We start from the raw sequence: 19,912 nt of genomic DNA, 5'->3' as shown, positions 1-19,912 counted from the left end.
TTTTCTCCACTGAACATAAATAATTTGTATACATTGAAAAGAAAACAAGGTTATCTTTTGAAAAAAAGACAATCAATAATAAAATGATTCCCCACTTAGTGCCTGATATCCTTCAAATGTTATTTTATTAGTCCTATAATAGATTACAAAATTAAATGAAAAGGACATTAAGATTTAGGGTGAAAATAGCTGAATTTAAAGAAGTTTCAAGAAGCTGCCAAGCCTTCCTGCACTAATGCTATCTCAGCTTCTTGGGGAGGACAGGGTTAAAGGGAAAGCCTGATGATCCTTGTGATAAATAGATCGACATCCAGCTGCTGTTATTATATCCTGGAAGGGCTCAGGATGGAAACCTTACTCTGCCATTGGTTGTTGGAAATAATAAGACTTTATATCCCCTTCAGGGAAAAAAATGTGCTAGAATAGTTTATAAAATAAGCCAGAAAAATGCTATGAAAGGTGTCCGTTTCTTTTTCCTGTGGAATAAGAAGCCCTTGGTTCGCCATTGCTATGGACTGATGGTGTCATTCTCCCCAACCCCAAAGTTCATAAGTGGAAGCCCTAACTCCAGGGTGATGGCATTTGAAGGGGGGGCCTTTGGGAAGTAATTAGGGTTACGTCAGGTCATGAGGGTGGGGCCCCAAGATGGGGTTACTGCCCTTAGAAGAAGTGACAGGGGAGAGTGGGTGCTCTCTCCTGTGAGGACACAGCGAGCAGCCAGGACGCGGTCCTCCCAGAACCCGACCACGCGGGCATGCTGATCCCAGCCTCCAGCCTCCAGAACTGGGAGGAAACCCATTTTGGTTGTTTTTGGCTCCCAGCCTGTGGGTGCCCAGACTCAGCGCTATCACTGTCTCCAGCATCAGAACTGCCCAGGGGTAGGTGGAGACCGCTGGCTTTGTTATGCCAATGAAATGGAAGATCACAGACACATACTGGGCAGAGTGAATACTCGGACACCTGAGGGGTGCAGGTGCGTCCCACCCTCCACACAGTGCTGCTGAAAAAGCAAGGGCTCTGTTTCTCTTTCTGTCTAAAAGCCTGATGGGTCCATTCAACACAGCAACTGGCTTGAGAAACCGATTCTTAGGGATCACATCTTAGCAGCATACAGGACCACGGGGCCCAGACCCGCCTCTCAGGGCCCATCACATAGCACTTCAGGAAGCCCACCCAGCTCTCTGAGACCCTCCCTTCCCTGAAGTCTGGAGGGCAGACTCAGCACAGAGTACCTGGGGATCCTGGAAAGCCTTTGGTGCCTGGCAAGCCGTGTAAGCCGCGGATCCCACGGAGTCCCGGAAAACCTGTGAGGGTGTCACTCATTGTTATTTCACGTGTAGGATGGCACAGGGGGTTCCGGGTGGGAGAAACCCTCAAGATAACTCAGATGTGTTCTGTTGGCTCTGAAACTGTCACCTGGTACTGTCACCCATACAATCCTGCTAAAGCCCCACAAATAGGAAGCAGCCAAGCCACACGCTCAACTTACACGACATGTAAACTAACTACTCTTATGTTATGTAGGAAAACCACTGAACTGGGACACTGTCTTCATGGAATCTTTTTAACAGACTCACTAGGCCAGAAGGGGCCTGGGGAGGGGTGACATGTCCCAGACCTCTTCTTTTTGTTTTTTTTTTTGTTTTTTTTTTTTGTTTTTTTTTTTTTTTTTGAGGCAGAGTCTCACTCTGTCGCCCGGACTGGAGTACAGTGGCCAGATCTCAGCTCACTGCAAGCTCCTCCCGGGTTTACGCCATTCTCCTGCCTCAGCCTCCCAAGTAGCTGGGACTACAGGCGCCCGCCACCTCGCCCGGCTAGTTTTTGTATTTTTAGTAGAGATGGGGTTTCACCGTGTTAGCCAGGATGGTCTCGATCTCCTGACCTCGTGATCCGCCCGTCTCGGCCTCCCAAAGTGCTGGGATTACAGGCTTGAGCCACCGCGCCCGGCCCCCAGACCTCTTCTTAACGCCTGGCCACTGTTGCATGTTTGGTTTGTAAAAGCTGCTTGGAACAAATAGCCCGGTGTCATTTCCATTCCCTCTGGATTTCTGAGGGTAAATATTTCTAAAGCAGGACACAGCAAACAGGTGGGAATTCCTTCTGTGACGTGGGCAGTAAGCATGGCAGGGTGGCCCATCTTGGGGTTGCCAGGGGGCTGTAAGGGGGCCCCGGGGTGGCCTGTGCGGCACAGTGGGACACTGAGGCTGCTCCTGCACCCTGATCTCGCTGTGCATCCCTGTGTGGCGATGACAAGTGGACCCTGAAGCCTCCCTGGGAGGCTTTCATTCATCCTTCTGGGAGGTGAAGCCCTGGGCAGATTTATGCATCTGGCTTGATTCCCAGTCGCTGGGGGCACCAGTGTACCCTGTGCTGCTATGTTGGTGCAGACCACCACAAGCCACAGCAAACCTGCCTTTACTCTCATATGGGCCTTCGAAGTCGCCCTGAGAGAGGCTGGCCTGCTCAGCGGTGCCTCCTGCACAGCCCACGACTCTGGGTCTGGGTGACCGTGTGTTTTCCGTGGCCTTACCTGGTAAGCCTGGAGTTCCCGGCCAGCCATCATCTCCTTTGCCACCAGGCAGTCCAATCCGCCCCGGCTGTCCCTGCGACCCTGGAGGCCCAGTTAGCCCTGGAAAGCCTGGGAGTGAACACAGCATTAAGTCTGAGCACACAGGACACCTTGGGCACTGCCTGGTGAGGTCCTGGCAGAAGGGGCAGCTGCTCTGGGAGGGGCTGAGGGCCGGAAGGGCTGCAGTGCCAGTTGGAGGAGAGATTAGAACTGTCCCTCAAGCTGGGGATGCAGGTGGTCTTAGACCCCACAAACATATTCAGTAGGATTTGCTCAGCCTTGCCAGAGAGAAAATAGTGTGTAGTTTTAATTCTCGCCCTATTATCCAAATAGATGTCTGGAGAGGACCCTGAGGCAGTGCCTACAGAGATGAGCCTCCTGGCGTTCCCCGGTGCGGAGTAAACACAGCCAGAAGCAGCAGCAACACCATGGGAAGCCAGCCCACTGTCCGCTCTTCTTCTCTAACCGAGGACGTTCTTAGGGGGTTCTGCATATTCAACGCAAGCAAAGGGATCCCTTACAAACTGTCGGCTTCTATATGATAAACAGAGGCTCGGCCAAAAAGGCGCTTCTCATTCCCCCCCATGCTTCTCTCCAGTTCTCAGGTCTGCCCCCAGCCCAGGTGGTTGTTTCTCTCCACGCCGTCAGCCCTGAGGAAGGCTCCTAGGCGGGCAGCAGGCATGAGTGAGCTTCCAGGGTTGGGTGTGATTGGAGGAAATTGACAACATTGGCTGCCTTTGTTCTGGGGTCTCCGGCTGTGTGGCTGCGGGAGATTTTACCTGTTTGTCCTTTAAGCCCAGGAGGGCCTTGGACTCCGGTCACGCCTGTTATCCCAGGGAAGCCGATGTCACCTTCTGTTCCCTTCTCTCCAAAGAATCCCTTCAGACCTGCAACCACAGACATGCTATTGGAACAGACACCGCACCCCTGTGGGCTCCAGGGAACCCCAGCTCTAGTATGTACAGAACCACACTGCTGCGCCTCCAGGAATGGAGAGAGGCATCTAACCGTGCTCCTTTCTCAGCTGATTTTTAACCTACTTCCTCCCTCTGAGCCTGCACTACCCAGCCTTCAAGGCAGCACCCATGCAGCCCTCACTGTCTTAGGGAAAACAGGACACCCGCAGGGACGATGGGCACAGCTGGCCCCACCCTTCCACTGTGGGACCGCAGCTCTGAGACACTGTCTCCTGGTGATGGACGCAGGGGAGGCTCCACTCCAAAGCCTTTCTGGCCCCAGAGTCTAATAAAAACCAAAATGTTCAAAGGGTAACACCAAAAATAATTCTTGGGTGGGGGTAGCGTCTCTTCCCTGACACATTTTCAGTTGAACAAGTGAAGGCATCATTAGAGACACATGGTAATGATGGTCCACGTTTCTATCTTTATAAACCAAATGGCCAGAGTGATGGCCTAGGGTGGGAGACGCAGCCAGCCAAGCGTCAGATGGCTCAGCAGCACCGAGCTCCCCTGTCACTCAGGAGGAAGCCACTGGGAGCCCAGGTCACAGATAACAAAGGAGCCCGGGAGGGCTGGTAAACTGGGGTGCCTATTTCCCAGCAGCAGTTCTCTGATCCTGTGCTCAACTGAACACATCTTTGCATTCCAGAGCAATTTCTAGACAAAGAACTAGCCCAGCAGTCTCCTCACTGGTCAAGCCCGGACAGACTCCTTTTCTCCCATCAGGGCCAGCCCTGCAAACACCTGGGGCTCCAGCAACTTGAGCAGTGTGGGGTCCCCCCAAAAGAAAATCCCAAGAAGGAAGAAAACTATCACAAGCCCCTTGAGACGTCACTGCAGGCAGGAATTTAGGAGTGGAACCTCAGTGATGTGCAGAAGGGAAGGGAGGCACTGTGCCATCCCAGCCCCTCCCAGCTCGCTCGGGCTGGTCAGCTGCCTCCGTACCTCTCTTAAGCAATGGCCTGACTCCCACTCCCCCTCTCCTGGACCCTTCGCTGTTTCTGAGAAGCTCGGCTCAGCGACCACCTGCTGCACACCCTCAGGTGTTCCGGGAGCCAGGGTGCTAGTTGGCTTTTCACCAGTTACACTTTATGGGCTGCAGTGACTCTCATTCACCAAGTGTCCATTCTGGCTATTTTCAGTATCAACGAGAGAGACACACAGAGAGAAAGACGTCTTGATTTTGCCTTCAGATTTAACTTAATTAAAAGTGACGGTCTTTCTTGCACATTGGGCTTGAAGACCTCATTCACTACCAAGTGCTTTCTGGTTGTTACCAAATTTGATCTGTTTGGCAAGTCGGGCTCCTAGACAAAGGCTCAGGGCTGTTGTTGAAGATGAAGACATGGAAAATAACTCATGTACCTGGTATTCCAGCGGTGCCCTGCTCCCCCTTCAGGCCTGGTCTTCCTGGTAAATTTATAGTGTCCCCGATGTCACCTGTTAAATGCAAAAGAGATGGCTAAGAACAGGACTTTCCACCGGGAGGCTGTGAGTTTTCCAACTTCTATTTTGTTATATTCCTAACAAGAATAATTTGCTTTAAAATACATAACAGCACTTGCAGGTCTGATACTGACTCACGTGCTCAGAGAGCTCTGAATCGTGGACTCCCTGTTTTCACTGGACGGGCAACACTCACCGAAATCACCGGTCGGGCCGATCTCGCCATACAGGCCTGCTCTCCCTGGGGCGCCTTTGTCACCCTAAGGACAGACACGAACCATCTTAGAAGGCTGTTAGTGAAGTCAGCTGTAACTCTGAAGTTAGCTCACTTGTTTAACTATCCAGTATGCTAACAATAATACTCAAGGTGTGTGATCTTGTCATTTTGCAGAAAACTTGAGTTTTTCAGTATGTATCACAGGTGGTTTGCTTAGCTGTTCTTTTTGTTTATTTTTTTCTTTGAGACAGGATCTCACTCTGTCACCCAGGCTGGAGTGCAGAAGCACAATCATAGCTCAGTGCTGCCTCGATTTCTTGGACTCAAGCCATCCTTCCGTCTCAGCCTCCTGTGCAGCTGGGATTACAGGTGTGAGCCACCAAGCCTGACTAATATTTTAAAAATTTTTAGTAGAGATGGGGGTCTTGCTATGTTGCCCAGGCTGGGCTTGAATTCCTGGGTTCAAGTGATTCTCCCTCCTCTGCCTTCCAAAGTGCTGGGATTACAGGTCTGAGCCACTGTGCCTGGCCTTGCTGTTCTTATGGAACTGTGAAGTGATCCAATGAAACAGGCTTGGCAACTGCATCATAATTAAGGGCCCAGGTCTCGATCACGACGGTGTGGTGATGTCAGCAGCGGCGGTGACTCTGACCACATCCTCGCTCTGCCACGCTTTCCCACGCACACATGGTGGACCCCATCTCAACGACGTATTCACGCCTCATGAAAACCCTGCCAGGGAGGCACCGCTACTTCCCAACGACAGGCAAGGGAACTGAAGCACGGACAGGTTTTGTTTAAGGTCACTCAGCCAGCAAGTGGCAGAACTGGGATTTCCATGTGGGCAGCCAGATTGCAGAACTTGCTCTCTAGATTATAACAGAGACATGGGGCTGCACGCTTCCATCTATGCACAGAGGGAGACTTCTCCAGAAGGACGTAGGTGGCTGGTGAGGAGGCTGGGAAGATGCCTGGGTTGCTTGGTGGTTTCCTGGAAGCCCTCGTTTTCCTCTCTACAGTGGCTTCCTCTGCAGAGGGAGCATGAGAACTCTGGGCCGCCTTGGTGCCACTGGGAGTTCAGCACTACAGCATCAATGCCCAAGCATGGCCTAACATGAGTCGCTGCAGTATGAATATAGCCAGGCTGGGCACGATGGCGCAAGCCTAGAATCCCAGCACTGTGGGAGGCCGAGGCAGGTGGACTGCCTGAGGTCAGGAGTTCAAGACCAGCCTGGCCAACATGGTAAAACCCTGTCTCTATTAAAACTACAAAATTAGCTGGGCGTGGCAGTGCATGCCTGTAATCCCAGCTACTTGGGAGGCTGTGGCAGGAGAATCGCTTGAACGAGGAGGCAGTGGTTGCAGTGAGCCGAGATCATGCCATTGCACTCCAGTCTGGGTGACAGAGTGAGACTCTGTCTCAAAAAAAAAAAAAAAAAAGCTCCTTTGTGGGAGGAAGGGGGAGGGTATCCACAGGCTGTACCTTTGTTTAGATAACGCTCTATTTTTCTTTCTCAAAGTTTACTTTTCTGAGGCATAACTTAAATACAGTAATGTCCACTCATCTTAACTGCACAGCTCAATGCATTTGAACTCGTGTGTCACTGAAAGACACAGAACGCTGTCAGCACTCTAGGATAACCCCACCTAAAGCAGCTGTGCTCCCGATACCCCATCAATCAGTCTTGTCAGTTCTTGAACTGCACATCGATGAAACTGAATCATGTGTCCTTTGCTGTTTCTGGTTTATTTTGTTCAACATAAAGTTTGGAAATGAAGTTAGGTTGTTGGATTTTACCAAGAATTCTCATTTATTGCTGTATATGGACATAAAATGCACAGATAATGCTGTGTCTGGTCAGAATGTACCATGTTCATTTATTCTTTTCCCTGTTGGTGGACATGTGGGCTGTTTTCTAGTTTTGAGCTGTTATGGATAAAGGTCCTTTGGACATTGTTGTAGGTGTCTTTGGTAGACACAGGCATCTTTCCTTTTTTTTTTTTTTTTTTTTTTGAGATGGAGTCTTGCTTTGTCAGCCAAGCTGGAGTGCAATGGCACAGTCTCGGCTCACTGCAACCTCCGCTTCCTGGGTTCTAGCGATTCTTCTGCCCTGGCCTCCCTAGTAGCTGGGATTATGAGTGTGCACCATCAAACCCAGCTAATTTTTTATATTTTTGGTAGAGACAAGGTTTCACCATGTTGGCCAGGCTAGTCTCCATCTCCTGACCTCAAGTGATCTGCCTGCTTTGGCCTCCCAAAGTGCTGGGATTATAGGCAGCAGCCACCACACCTGGCTGGCATCTTTCTTTTTTAAAGTGACCCAAACAGCACACACAGACTGGCTAGAAGATCCTCTCAGCTGCAGATTTTGGGAGTGAGGGGAGGAAGACCCCTGAAGAATTCTGTACACCAAGGTGGGCCAGACACACCGGCAGGCCCTGGCCTGCCACTAAGGGTTCACACCAAGGGGCCCAGACCTTCTGATCTGCTCCAAATGTGCCCATCCCCCTTGGGAAGGCCAGCCGCGTGCTGGGGACTGTGAGAGTACACTATCCTTACATGAAAGAGGCTAGAAATGGAATTCTAGGAAATGCAATCTATGGGGAGCCACGCTGTGCTATTTTATATACACTGTTTATACAGCACTCAAGAAAACTGCAAGGTAGCTACTACCTTCATTCCGCAGCTGAGGGAGAAGGTGTGGAGAAGAGAGCCCTGCCCAGGGTCAGGGCCATCACTGTTACCATCACAACAGCGTGTCTGGCCCACATCAAGTGCTCAACAGACATCTGCCGAACAAACGCTGAGTCAATGGCGGCCCGGATGGGAAGCCAGGCTGCCCGGCCCCAGGTCTACACTGTGATTCAGCCATGGGCTCTCAGGCCTGGTGTCACTGATGTGCTCAATTTCAGAGCTCCGATCCCTGAAAATTCAAGTTTTCTTCTCTCAAGGACCCCATAAAAATGCAGACAACATGCTTCACCCAACACAAGCCCACAGAAGGACCACAGCAGCTGGGTGGCCTCACACCACATCCGCACCGTGTCCACGTGCAGCAGCTCCTTACAGGGCTGTGTGGACCGCGCCAAGCCTGAGGCTGCCCTGAACCTGCCGCTGACACTCTCACCCTAGCAAATGCCAGACCAAAGCATGTTCATTAACAAGCAAAGAGGAGAGGAGCTCACAGAACAAGGCGAGTAAAAGATGCCCACTCACCCGGCTTCCTATGAATCCTGGGAACCCTGTAATTCCAGGGGGGCCAGCCACCCCAGGGAATCCTGGCAAACCAGGGATGCCCGGGGCTCCGATGTCTCCTTTGACTCCTTTGATGTGGCCGGGCCTCCCAGGCAGCCCAGGGATTCCTGACAGTCCTGGGATGCCTGGCATTCCTGGGATACCTGCAGGAAGACCCTGGGGTGTAACACTCTGGTGAGGACGCAGCACCTGCCCTCCTGAGGTTTCCAATGTTGCAGCCTGGATGCATTTTGCTATCCTAAGTGCTGCAAATCTTAAGATGGGAAAGCGAGGTTACTCAGGCATCAGAGAACAACCCTGCACGGGCTGTGGACAAACGGGGTGTCCAGAGATGAAAAGCACGAAGAAAGCCAGGTGTAGGGCACGGGCATCTCTGGGGACGGAGAGCAGCAGGAGCTGGGGCAGGCTGGGGCAGCAGGGACTAGGGGACCCCTGGCTGCAGGTCAGAAGACTCACCTTTTGCGCCCAGGTACCCTTTCAGTCCCATAGGCCCTTCGTCTCCTTTCTCTCCTTTAATGTCTTTCATTCCTGGCAGGATGATGGGAGGTGGTCCTGGGGGCCCAGGGTCCCCTCGGCTGCCTGGAAGGGAATAGAGTGCTGTCATTTTCTGGGGGCTCCAGACCACGCAGGAGAACACAGGTGAAGACCTGGTCCCTGAGGCACGGGGGCTGCACGTCTCCCCCAAGCGGGAAAGCCTTGGAGAGAGACCAAGGGCTCCGGAGAAGCCTCTCCTGTGTCCATCGGAGTAGTCGGAGTTGGGGGTGGTTCCAGGGTCCCGGGCCTGAGGCCGGAGTCACTGAGCACACAGCACCACAGTGGGTGGAAGTGCCTGCCAGCAGACACAGAGGGAGCGTTCAAAGCCAGTGCGGCTTCCATAGGATGTTTTGTGAGAGGGTCATTTTGTCATGTGTGCTCTGATGGGACTGTGATGGACCTCGGTCACAAGTAGGAAGGCCCATGAGGAGGGCGCCAGCTCCCTGCCCTCCTGTAGGCACCTTCACAGGGAGGAGAAGCATGGAAGGGACGTCTTGGGGGCGTTCTGAGGAGCTGAGGAATTCCAGGAGGGGAGGGGCCCAGAGCTGCAGGCCGGGTGGGAAACTGTGCTAGTTCAGGCTGGGAATGTCCTGGAATCCATCCTCACTGGAGGAGTGAGTGAAATCTGGCTGAGTGAAAATAACTGAGTTTCATTCTCTAAGCATTTACTGTGTATTCAGTACTTGGCTAGAGGCTGATGGGATCAAAATCATAAATTGGTCCTGACCCCACAGAGCATGCCCACCAGTGGAGGGACAGACACCTCCACGGTTAACTTCACCCTAAGGAGGCTCAAGGACATAATTACAGTGGAGCTGAAAATTACTTAATCTTAAAATGCCCTTTGTGTGTGTGTGTGTGTGTGAAATAGCCTGAAATCTGTTAACATGAAGACTATTTGAAAATGCCAAGTGTGAGTAAAAATCGTAACAAAAATGAGCGCCCAAGATTGCAATTACACTCCTGCCGGCGGCCTATGAAGGTTCCCATTTCTCTACCTCCTCACCAACACTCCCTCTCAGTCATTAAGTTTTTAGAGACCACTGTGATTATCTCAGAACAAAAGCATCTGAACAGAAGTCACGAAAATGTGACTTGTTAGTAATAAACTCAATGAATGAGGGGCCTGACCTGGGGGGTCTTGAGATGCCTGTCCGCGTGGGGGTTGAACCCACCTCATGTGTGGCCCACGTTCTCTCTGGCACTGTGTTAACCTCCTTCCACTTGGAAAGCTGTGTCCTCCTGCGCCGGATGGCACTCCCTTCCCTTGGAACTCATCTGTTCCCTGCTTTTCACCGGTCCCCCTTCATGTTTACCACAATATACTCATGGTGGAATATGTTTTCATGACATATTTGGTTCTTAGCGATGCCATCATTTTGGTTCTCAAGAGTTCCCTTTGGTTAGGATTATTCCCTTATCACATGGTCAGTGTGTTGAGGCAGGGATAAAGCCCTTGAGTTTTTGTTAGTTCATTTTGTTTGTTTCATCTCGCTTAGGGTTCCTGGATGCATGGGTTTTCATCAATTCATTCTGGGCAATGTCACGCCACCACGAAAGGCTTAGGAGGATGTTAAGAGAGGGACATACCTTTAAAACCTGGCTCACCAGCCACACCCTTCAGACCCGGTATTCCGAAAAATCCAGCCTCGCCTTTGCTCCCTGGAAAGCCGGGTCTCCCTTTGAGTCCAGGCATGCCCTGGAAACCATCCATCCCAGGTGAGCCTCTCTCTCCTTCAGAGGAAAAGAGAAAAGTGCTGGGTTAGACATGAATAAAATGCATGGGACATTTTAATCTCACGTCTCTGTACCGTTTCGGCAATGTGACTCAAGTAAGAAGATTCTGAACCTAAAATAGGGATTTCCGGGGACACCATCTTCTGAGCAACTCTCTCTGTTGATCTCTGCTATTAACAGACAGCATTCCAGAGTCAGCCTGTCTTCAGACCAGACACTGGCAACAAGGAAACATATAAAGGTCAGGCAGGAAGACTAGGAGGGAAATCTGAAGGTGATGCAGGTCCACGGGCCCACAGGCCCATCAAGACAAAGGCAGAGGGGCGCGCTGGAAAGGAGGGCAGCAGTAACACTGCACCTGGCATGGAAACGCGACACAGGACCACGGAAAGACAGATCAATGTCTCCAGCAACGTAAGGACAGACCAAGGTGTCTCCAGCAACCGAAAGACAGACCCATATGTCTCCAGTAATGGAAAGACCAACCCATGTGTCTCCAGCAACGGAAGGACAGAACAGTGTCTCCAGTAACAGAAGGACAGAATTGTGTGTCTCTAGCAATGTTCACGGGCTGGAGGGCTCTGCTTCTAGATTGGCCTGCTTGTGCTGAAATAAACCTATCCCTGTAACCAACTACTTGGCTTTGCTTTGGTTTCAAATTCACCAAATAACCTCTGGATCTGAATCCAGGCTCCTGAGTGGACCTCTCCACACATCTCCCTGTGCAGATGGTCATATTTACAGTAAGATGATGCTTCCCAGGCAACAGCAGTTTGTCTTGGCAAATTCATAAACTGGCTTTGTCAGGCACGTTGGTCCCACCAGCGTCTAAGCAGCATTAACCAGCCGTCCTGGGGCTGCTGTCTCCTGGGTCAGGAGAGTCCCAAGGCCTCCAATCTGCAGATGTGTGAGGCCAGCCCCGCGGCCCACAGAGGTGCCCAGCAGAGCTGTCTCAGGTCAGAGTTTATCAGACCCAACCTCCCCGCAAAGTGACCCCGCAAAGGTAACAGTCACACAATTACCTTTTAGCCCAGGGGTCCCAGGCATTCCATCAATTCCTTTAAATCCAGGGCTTCCTGGATGGCCTCGCTCCCCTGCCAAGCCTGCATCCCCTCTGTCACCAGAGAGACCTTTCATGCCCACAGGGCCAGGAGCGCCTATGTCCCCAGGGTCCCCTCTATCTCCAGGCAGACCTGTCGGGAAGAGGAGCAAATCAAAGAGGGTGGACAAACACACACAGGAAATTTCTCTTCTGCTTTTACAGCAGAAAGAACATCATCTTACTTCTGAGTGTTCGGTAAGAAAAGCTTCTTGGAAGGAAAGTGGAACGTCGCCATGTTGGGGTGAGTTTCCAAAGTGTGGCCTGAGCGGGACCCTGGGGCTGGCCTTTCAGAAGAGGTCTTTATCTGGAGGTTGAGGCTGTGCTGGGGGTGCCAGCCAACATGGCTTTCCCTCTGTAGCCTTCAGAAGCCAAGGGACGAAGCTGTTTGGATGCTGATCTGAGTGGGGGGCCTTGGTCACTGGGCTAGTCAAGAGCTGGCCTGTTCCTTGCAAACATCACTGGCTCCAGCCCGGAGTTAGTCTGGGGGACCCTCCAGCTGCCCATTTGCTGCCGCTGCCTCTTTGGTCTCTGTGCTCCCATCTCACCATTGCCACTGTCATGAGCCTGGCAGCTCCCAGCCCATAGCTGTCCTCGCGCCTCCCCCGACTCCAAGCCTTCCGAGGACTGCCTGCTGGGTCCCTAAAATCCCTTCTTAATGCATTTCTCTGTTAAAAACTCCCAAAAGCCCCCTCTGCCTCTGGGCTCTAACTCCTTAGCTCCAGCATTCACTCCTCCCAACCTTTGGCTCAATCTTCCTATCCAAACCCTCAGCCCCCTCATATCAGGTTCTCTTCCCCAGCCGGTTTGGGGGATCACAGGCTCCAAAGTGTTCCCTGGGCAATCCTGCCTCTGCTGGGGTGGTCCCCCTTCCTAGACAGCACCCTGCATTCGAGTCCCAGCCTTCTCCCCTGCTGGTGCCAGGTACTTCTCCCCTTGGGCTTGCTCTGACCTGCCTGTCCCCGCCTCCTCTGGGTCACTGGGGGCTGCGTGGCCTGGTCACTCTGCTGGCTTGCCCAGGCCAAGTGGAAGCCTTTTAATGTGTGTCTCTCTCCCCACATAAAGTGTAGGCTTTAGTTCAGAACAGGCTTTCCCATGGGTCTCGTAAGCACCACATGAGGCTGTGTTCAGCTGATTCTCAGTAGCTGAGAACCAGCACCGCCCTATCAGTACTGAGATAGGAGCCTGAACCTCTGGTTCAGGTTTGCTACCCCGGGAAGCCAGTGGCTAGTGTGGCAACGGGGGAGTGGGCCCTGCCTGAGTCCAGCCCCCAGCTCTTGGACACAGGCGAGGCCCCACATGGGGGAAGCCAGTGTGTATCTTCAAGTGGTGCGGCAGTTCCCTAGGAAGACCTGCTAAGGTCCTGGACAAAGTTGTCGCCTGACTGGCAAACCAGAGCAGTATGGTAAGACTGAGAGTTTCTAAAAGGTGATTGTAGTCCATGGAGACCACTCCTTATTAAGTAATTGCATCTTTCCCACTTTTCAGTTACAGTGTCCTTTGGTGACATAAAACACTTCCTTAAAAAGCTGTTTTTCTGGACAAAACAAAAAGGTGGGAAAGTGTATTGATTCCTCCAACCTGCACTGACAGTTTCACTGGACCATGAAGTGTAGAAGTCTGGGAAACTGGCTGTGCTGAGTGCTGGGAGAGTGGCCTGGCCAGCGGTGGGTGATGCCCATGGATGCTGTGCCCTGCTGTCTTCCGGGCCACCTCTGCCACCTGCCTTGGCCTCTGTGTGGTGGGCATGCAGCCGAGGCTCCCCTCCCCACTACTCTGCTCCAGTCTACCCACCGCAGTTTTCCACCTGCTTCCAACTCACACCCTGCACTTTCATAAAACAATTTCTCCTCACCACATCAGAGCAGCGATTCTGAACTTTTGCAGTGGGAATTTCTTTCTTTTTCTTTTTTCCTGATGAAACCTCCCCTAGATCTTTAATATATATAACAGGAACAGAGGATGAGCCGATGTCTCAGGCTGTTTATGTCTCCTTGTTAGGCGAAATACATGTTCTGGTTTGGGAACCCCTGCAGCTCTTAAGGGGTTCCATGGAACAGAGTTTGAGAGCTCCACAGAGAAGGCAGTGCTAGTTCTCTTGGCAGGACCAGTGAGGACCCTACTTGTTTATGGGGAGGCTGGAGTCTTACCTTCAAGACCTGGGATTCCTGGCAGCCCCAAGGGCCCCTCTTGGCCAGGAGCTCCTGGGAATCCATGCTGTCCTGGAGGCCCGGACAGGCCTGGCTGGCCGGAAGGTCCCGGAAGGCCCGGCTGGCCCTTCGGCCCTGGCATCCCAGGCATCCCTTGACTTCCTGTGGGAATCGGAGACAAGAGCTGTAGGGGCGGACTCTGGACTGTTTGTCACAGACAGCATCTCCCTCCACACACTCATTCTGTTAAAAGAGTACTTTATGCTTTTCTGGACTCTAGAGAATCAGGAAAATGCAAAGAAGTATAAAGGGTAAAATCACGGTAACGTACACCATCACTCAGGGATAGTGACTACCACTGGGCATCTCCTTCCTGCCCTTTTCCATTCCTACAAATAACTAGACCTTTGCAGAGTTGACATGGCACAATAAGTACAGTTTTAACCTAGTTTTCTTCACTTGACTTTATATTTTGAACATTGTGCCACATTTAAAAATAGTCTTTGAAACATTAAAATAACTACATGAATAAAACTCTATCACTGGAGACATTTAATGTATTCCATCGCATTCTCCCCACTTCTTTCACTCAGTGTGAACACCTGCTGTCCACAGCATCATCTTTCATTAAAGCTTGGGGCTGCGGTTCCCAAAGCCGATTTGGCATCAGTTGAACCCTTAAAGTCACTGGGTGCCTTGTCACTCATGAAATGTGGGTGCTCTACTTTGATAGAGATACATTGGTAACACTGTAAACAACATTAACACATTTTAAAAAAGCATTAAGTTTTACACCAATAAAATTGCATTCCAGATTATTCCTATTTTCCTTCTTCACCTCTGACTAAGCATGGTCAGGCCCATCATCTTTTCTTCATACCAACTGTACAGATTCTGCCAAGGAAACCAGTGAGCCTGTCATGGCCCCCGTCACGGCCAGGCATATGCAACTTGACGACAGATTACATCAGTTAATCCACACCTGTCAAAGTTCTCAGATGGCCAGACTGCATTGACTACAGCAGGTATCAAGGTGTTGTCATAGACACTTTCTAAAGGAGCACTGGAAGGCCATGGGAGAAGGTACGCACGGCTGGCACCATAGGGCACTGTTGCTTCCTACCAAATCCCCTGGAAGGGACTGGGGTCGCCCTTGGAGGCCCTGTGCAGCTGGGATGGGGCCCCTGGCTCCCCAATGGGGCACTTACCTCTGAATCCAGGGGGGCCTCTGTCTCCGGGAAGGCCTTTAAACCCAGGCTGTCCAGGCACACCAGCATCTCCCCGTGGTCCGGGCTGGGCTCCCAGGACTTCTCCAGGAAGGCCCCTGTCCCCAGGGGGCCCGTCTGGCCCTGGCAGGCCGATGGGACCTGGGGGTCCATCTGGGCCAGGGAGGCCCACTGCACCTTTGGATCCTCGGGGTCCTATGAACCCTAAAAGGAAACATGGGTGGACCCCAACCCACAAGTTAGCCTGGTGACGTTCTAACAGAAGTGTCAAAAAGAGGCTGGAAACAGCAAACATGTGGCTATGGGCTCCTCAGAAGGCATTCCTCATTCCTCAGCTCGAGCCCTTGTCCCTGTGGCCCTTCTTGGAACCTACAACCTTTGCCACGTTGTTCTGTTGGTTACGTTTCTTCTGCTTCCCCCGCCATCCGGCCCCCAGCCCTAAAACTGAGCGAAGGTGGACAAGCCCTTAAGAACGCCTCCTTGGACCTAAATTTGCATAATTCATGGCTTCCCCTGCTTTGCAAATAAGAACAGCTTTTTGTAGGACCTTCTAGGTTGTGGTGAGTGAGGAACAGCGAAATCCCAGGGAGGCAGGCACGAGCAGGGCCATCAAAGCCAAAATGCTGCCTGCCGTAACATCTCCCTGGTAGAAACCCATCGCTGTCAGCTTGGAAACGCTTCGAAGAGGAACGACACCCCTCTGCTGTATGGACCGTGAAAATCATCACGTCCCATCTGCGGATAGAGGGAAGGTGGCTGTCCTGTGTCTTCTGCGGCTGCCACTGGATCAAATGATCTCATCAGGTCACTTCCTTTTTCGGTGCAGTCAGCCCTGACGTGGCCTCAGAATGAACTCCCACAGCTGACAGTCACGCTGCGCTCAGAAGGAAAGGCTTCTAAGGTCACCACCACCCCCGCTGTGCATGCAGGAGAGAAGCCTACAACGATGAGACTGGCAAGTGATTCCTTGGGACAGGATCAAGCACATGACAGGCTCCGCACTCCTACGTATGGATATGGAAAAGGGAACGTTCTCTGTGTTCTGTGGGGTGTATCCCACCAAAAAGATCCAATAAGCAGGGCCTTGGGCCCTCGTGGGCCTGTACAGCCATCCCTGTCTGCGAGCTGGGAGTGACTGGAGCACAGAATAAAGGATCTGGATTAACTTGACGTTAATGAGCTAGACCGTACTCAGAGTTTCAACGGTGTGATTTACTCACAACGAAGAGACATGACTTTCCCTGGCCATGTGACAAGCTGTGCCTGGGGAGCCGTGTGCCTGGGTGTGCCCGTGTGGGTCTCAGATCTGGAATAGACTCTCTGCTTTTTACAATCCTTGAATTGGGCGTTTTATCCTCTTCTGCATGTGGCGACAGAAGTGCAGTATATTTCAGCACCATAAAAAGCGACATGCGTTTCAGAAACCGGTCAGTTCCTCAATCGCCACCCACCCCCGGCCTGCCCCAGCCTCCGCTCATGACGTAAGGGCTCACATTTGATGGTGGAACAGGCTCCCAAGTCACGTGGGCAACTGTCCAAATCGCCTGGCAATGGGCATATCCCATCCATTCCCCGCTACAGGGGAGCCCTGTATGGCGTTCACGCAGACATGGCTGTGCACTCCAATCATAATTACCAGAGAACTTTCATACTCACAGCAGGAAAATGTTCAAGAATTATCATCCTCCTCTCAAAATCATGAATGCTTAAACTTAGTATATATGAAATCATGAGAGTGGCAATGTTGCACTTCTAAATACTTAGACTCTTCCCGCAGGGCAACACCACTACAGAGACCCATCCCCGGGGCAGAGGCATGCAGACTTCCTTTGCTTCACTCGAATGCAGAGCTGTTTTGACCAGGGTCTTGATACAGACACAGAAAGTCTGCTTCCCAATTTTGAAAACCATGGAGAAACCATCATATGAAAGGAAACAGGGTCGGGGTTTGGAACAATCCCTGCGGGCTGCAACACGAAATTCAGAAAGATACCATCTATCAGAGACTGACAGACACTTCTGCCTTGAGGCTTAAACCAGCTATCTGAGTGGAGATCAGGGGAGGGGCAGGGTTCCGTCAGTCTTCACTGGGAACATCTGCAGGATGCTCAACCTACAGGTGCAACAGTCCCGACGTTCTGTGTGATATTCCAGACGTGGGGAGCGCTTTATTCAGTTTCTAGAGCCCGGCTGGAAAGGAATCCTGATAAGTGGGGGTCCCAGAAGGTTGCTCAGAATTCCAACAGCATGGAAAGATGTCATTAAAAGAAAGTGTGTGTTCCCGGCGTCAGTTCTGCCTGTTCATGAGACGTCTGTGGGAGATGTGGCCCCTCTCTCAGGGTGTGTGGTTACGAGGAAGTCAACTGTGTGGCTCAGGAACAGCCCAGTGAGAACTCCCTGGAAGGTAGGCTGTATTCTAGGGAGGAACTTTCTAGCAACAAGAGGGTTCCAATGTGCCACGGGTTCTAGGTGACAAGCGGGATTCCAGCAGAGGCTGGAAGAACCTGCCCAGGACCCTGTGGAAGGATGTTTCATCTTGGGTGGAAAGTTGTCCATAATGGCTTCCATGGTTTCATTAGACACACACTACTGAAGATGTGTGTGGCCGGGTGCAGTGGCTCACGCCTGTCATCCCAGCACTTTGGCAAGCCGAGGCGGGCAGATCACCTAATGCCAGGAGTTCGAGACCAGCCTGGCCAATATGGTGAAATCCCTGTCTCTACTGAAAATACAAAAACCAGCCAGGTGTGGTGGCATATGCCTGTAATCCCAGCTACTTGGCAGGCTGAGGCAGGAGAGTCGCTTGAACCCTGGAGGTGCAGGTTGCAGTGAGCTGAGATTGTGCCATTGCACTCCAGCCTTGGTGACAGAGTGAGACTCCATTTCATTAAAAAAAAAAAAAAAAAAAAAAAAAGACGTGCATGCCCCTGCAATCAAGGCAGTGCCATCACACTCATGTACACCGCCTGTGGCACAACTGCAGGACACCTACGTCTGTGGACGCCAGGCTGCATTCCAGAGCACACTGACATGCAAGTGGGTACTCCTCACCAGAGCTGGTTAAGGGAAACCTCGTTTTCCTCCACATACAGATTAATGCCTTAAGCTCTTGCAGCCACATCGTGAGAGGGCTATTTATGCCTTTAAGGGTTCTCTCAGGAGAGGATAACTTTGTGTTGCCTTTAGAATGTTTAATATTAATCATTATTAACACCGAGGACATACCTGGGAGACAGGTGTTGCGGAGGACAGCCATTCCGCAACACTGTCTCCTTTTTCCTGCAAGATCTGTAGGTAGCTTCTGCAAAAACCCAGTACAATATCAGTGACGAAAAATCAAGAATTTCTAATCTCCCAAGGACAAATGCAAAAGTTGTCAAGTATTTGTCAAAACAGTTTCTACAAATTGGAAGATAATAGAGCTGGATGCTGACGAACCACACACAGGTCCCCGCCCTGGAACCCAGGGACTGAATGGGGGTCTGATCTCACTCACCTGGGGGTCCTGGGAACCCTTCACGACCTGGGTCTCCTGGCAAACCCTTGGGCCCTGGTCCTCCATCAGCTCCTGAGAAGCCTGGGATTCCTCGGAGGCCTTTGGCACCTAAACACCCAAATAAACCACAGACCACATCACGTCCCACGAGGATAAATGGGTGTGGTCATGCTTGGCATCCGATTTAATGTGGATCTCATGAAACCGGGAAATAATGGCGCTGGCGGGAATGTCAGCCTGAAACATCACCTCCAGGCTTACAGAATGATTTTCAGTGTTTAAAATCCTGTTTACGGACTGGAACCATAATAATAATAATAATATCCAATATTTAGATTCTACAGTGCTCTAAAGGAGGGCTTTGGTGGTGGGGTCAGAATGCCTGGTTGTAAATTTTGGCCCTACCTATTCTATCCATGCGACCACTGACAACTTTCTGTGCCTCAGTCTCCTCATCTGTAAAGTGGGGAGAATGACTGCCTGCTTCATGGGGACGCCATGAGGACTATGAGTTGACTCTTCTCAAACACTTGAACCCTGCTTGGCCCAGTGTGTGGGCTCCAGAAGTGTTTTCTAATTGAAGGGCTGAGGTTCCTCACCAATGTCACAAAACCCAACTGCCACGCTTTTTCATCCCCGTTCCTGGGGTCTGGGGAAGGGGATGTGATGCAAATCCACCCTCCACTCTTGGAAAGTGGTGTGCAGACAGCGGGAGTGAGAGGGAGGAGTGGACGGGAGGCCAGCAAGGGGCTCCCAGCAGTGGGGGCCTGGGCGTGAAATGGAAATAACTGGGCATGGCTGGGGGAGCCCCAAAGCCACAGAAACCCACACTCAGACCGCTGAGGCTTTCCCGGTGACCGGCCTTGGCACACGGCTGTGGTCTGGGTGTGTGTTGAGCATGCTGGCCTCTGGTTCTCCCCGACCATCTGAGACATGCGAAGTTGTCACCATTTTGGGGGTTGCTGTATGAGTGATGGTGTTGAAATCCATGGATGGAATTAGACTGAGGGCAGGTCTAATGGAATGCGGAAGATACAAGTTCAGTTCTCAGAAGACAACACAAGGAGCCTTTACCTCTCTGCTCATGGTGCAAATGATACCTCTGCATTTGTCCTGTGGTTCCCAGACCCTGTGATCATGGTGCACTCCGCAGACTGCCCTTAGGCGCAGGGCACACAGAATGCGTCTGCCCACTTTCCTAACTCTCAGTGCTGTTCGTACTA

The 19,912-nt window shown here is 51.6% G+C and overlaps 1 protein-coding gene across 1 annotated transcript in view; it reads right to left on the bottom strand.

Moving 5' to 3' along the window:
- The window catches only part of COL4A2 (collagen type IV alpha 2 chain), a 204,740-nt gene that overhangs the window by 18,673 nt on the left and 166,155 nt on the right, over positions 1–19,912 (bottom strand). Inside the window, exons 28-39 of the mRNA XM_030922365.1 lie at positions 18,690–18,797; positions 15,176–15,397; positions 13,968–14,129; positions 11,741–11,911; positions 10,572–10,715; positions 8,904–9,026; positions 8,409–8,590; positions 5,171–5,234; positions 4,894–4,968; positions 3,349–3,456; positions 2,531–2,638; positions 1,233–1,304 (exon numbers count right to left, since the gene is read on the bottom strand). Coding sequence (XP_030778225.1) covers positions 1,233–1,304; positions 2,531–2,638; positions 3,349–3,456; positions 4,894–4,968; positions 5,171–5,234; positions 8,409–8,590; positions 8,904–9,026; positions 10,572–10,715; positions 11,741–11,911; positions 13,968–14,129; positions 15,176–15,397; positions 18,690–18,797 — 1,539 coding nt within the window. The remainder of the gene's footprint in view (positions 1–1,232; positions 1,305–2,530; positions 2,639–3,348; positions 3,457–4,893; positions 4,969–5,170; positions 5,235–8,408; positions 8,591–8,903; positions 9,027–10,571; positions 10,716–11,740; positions 11,912–13,967; positions 14,130–15,175; positions 15,398–18,689; positions 18,798–19,912) is intronic.

This window comes from Rhinopithecus roxellana, chromosome 18, assembly GCF_007565055.1.
Source record: "Rhinopithecus roxellana isolate Shanxi Qingling chromosome 18, ASM756505v1, whole genome shotgun sequence".
Classification (NCBI taxonomy): Eukaryota; Metazoa; Chordata; class Mammalia; order Primates; family Cercopithecidae; genus Rhinopithecus; species Rhinopithecus roxellana.
The sequence above is the reverse complement of the archived record's forward strand: the minus strand, read 5'-3'. Positions and strand labels throughout refer to the sequence as shown.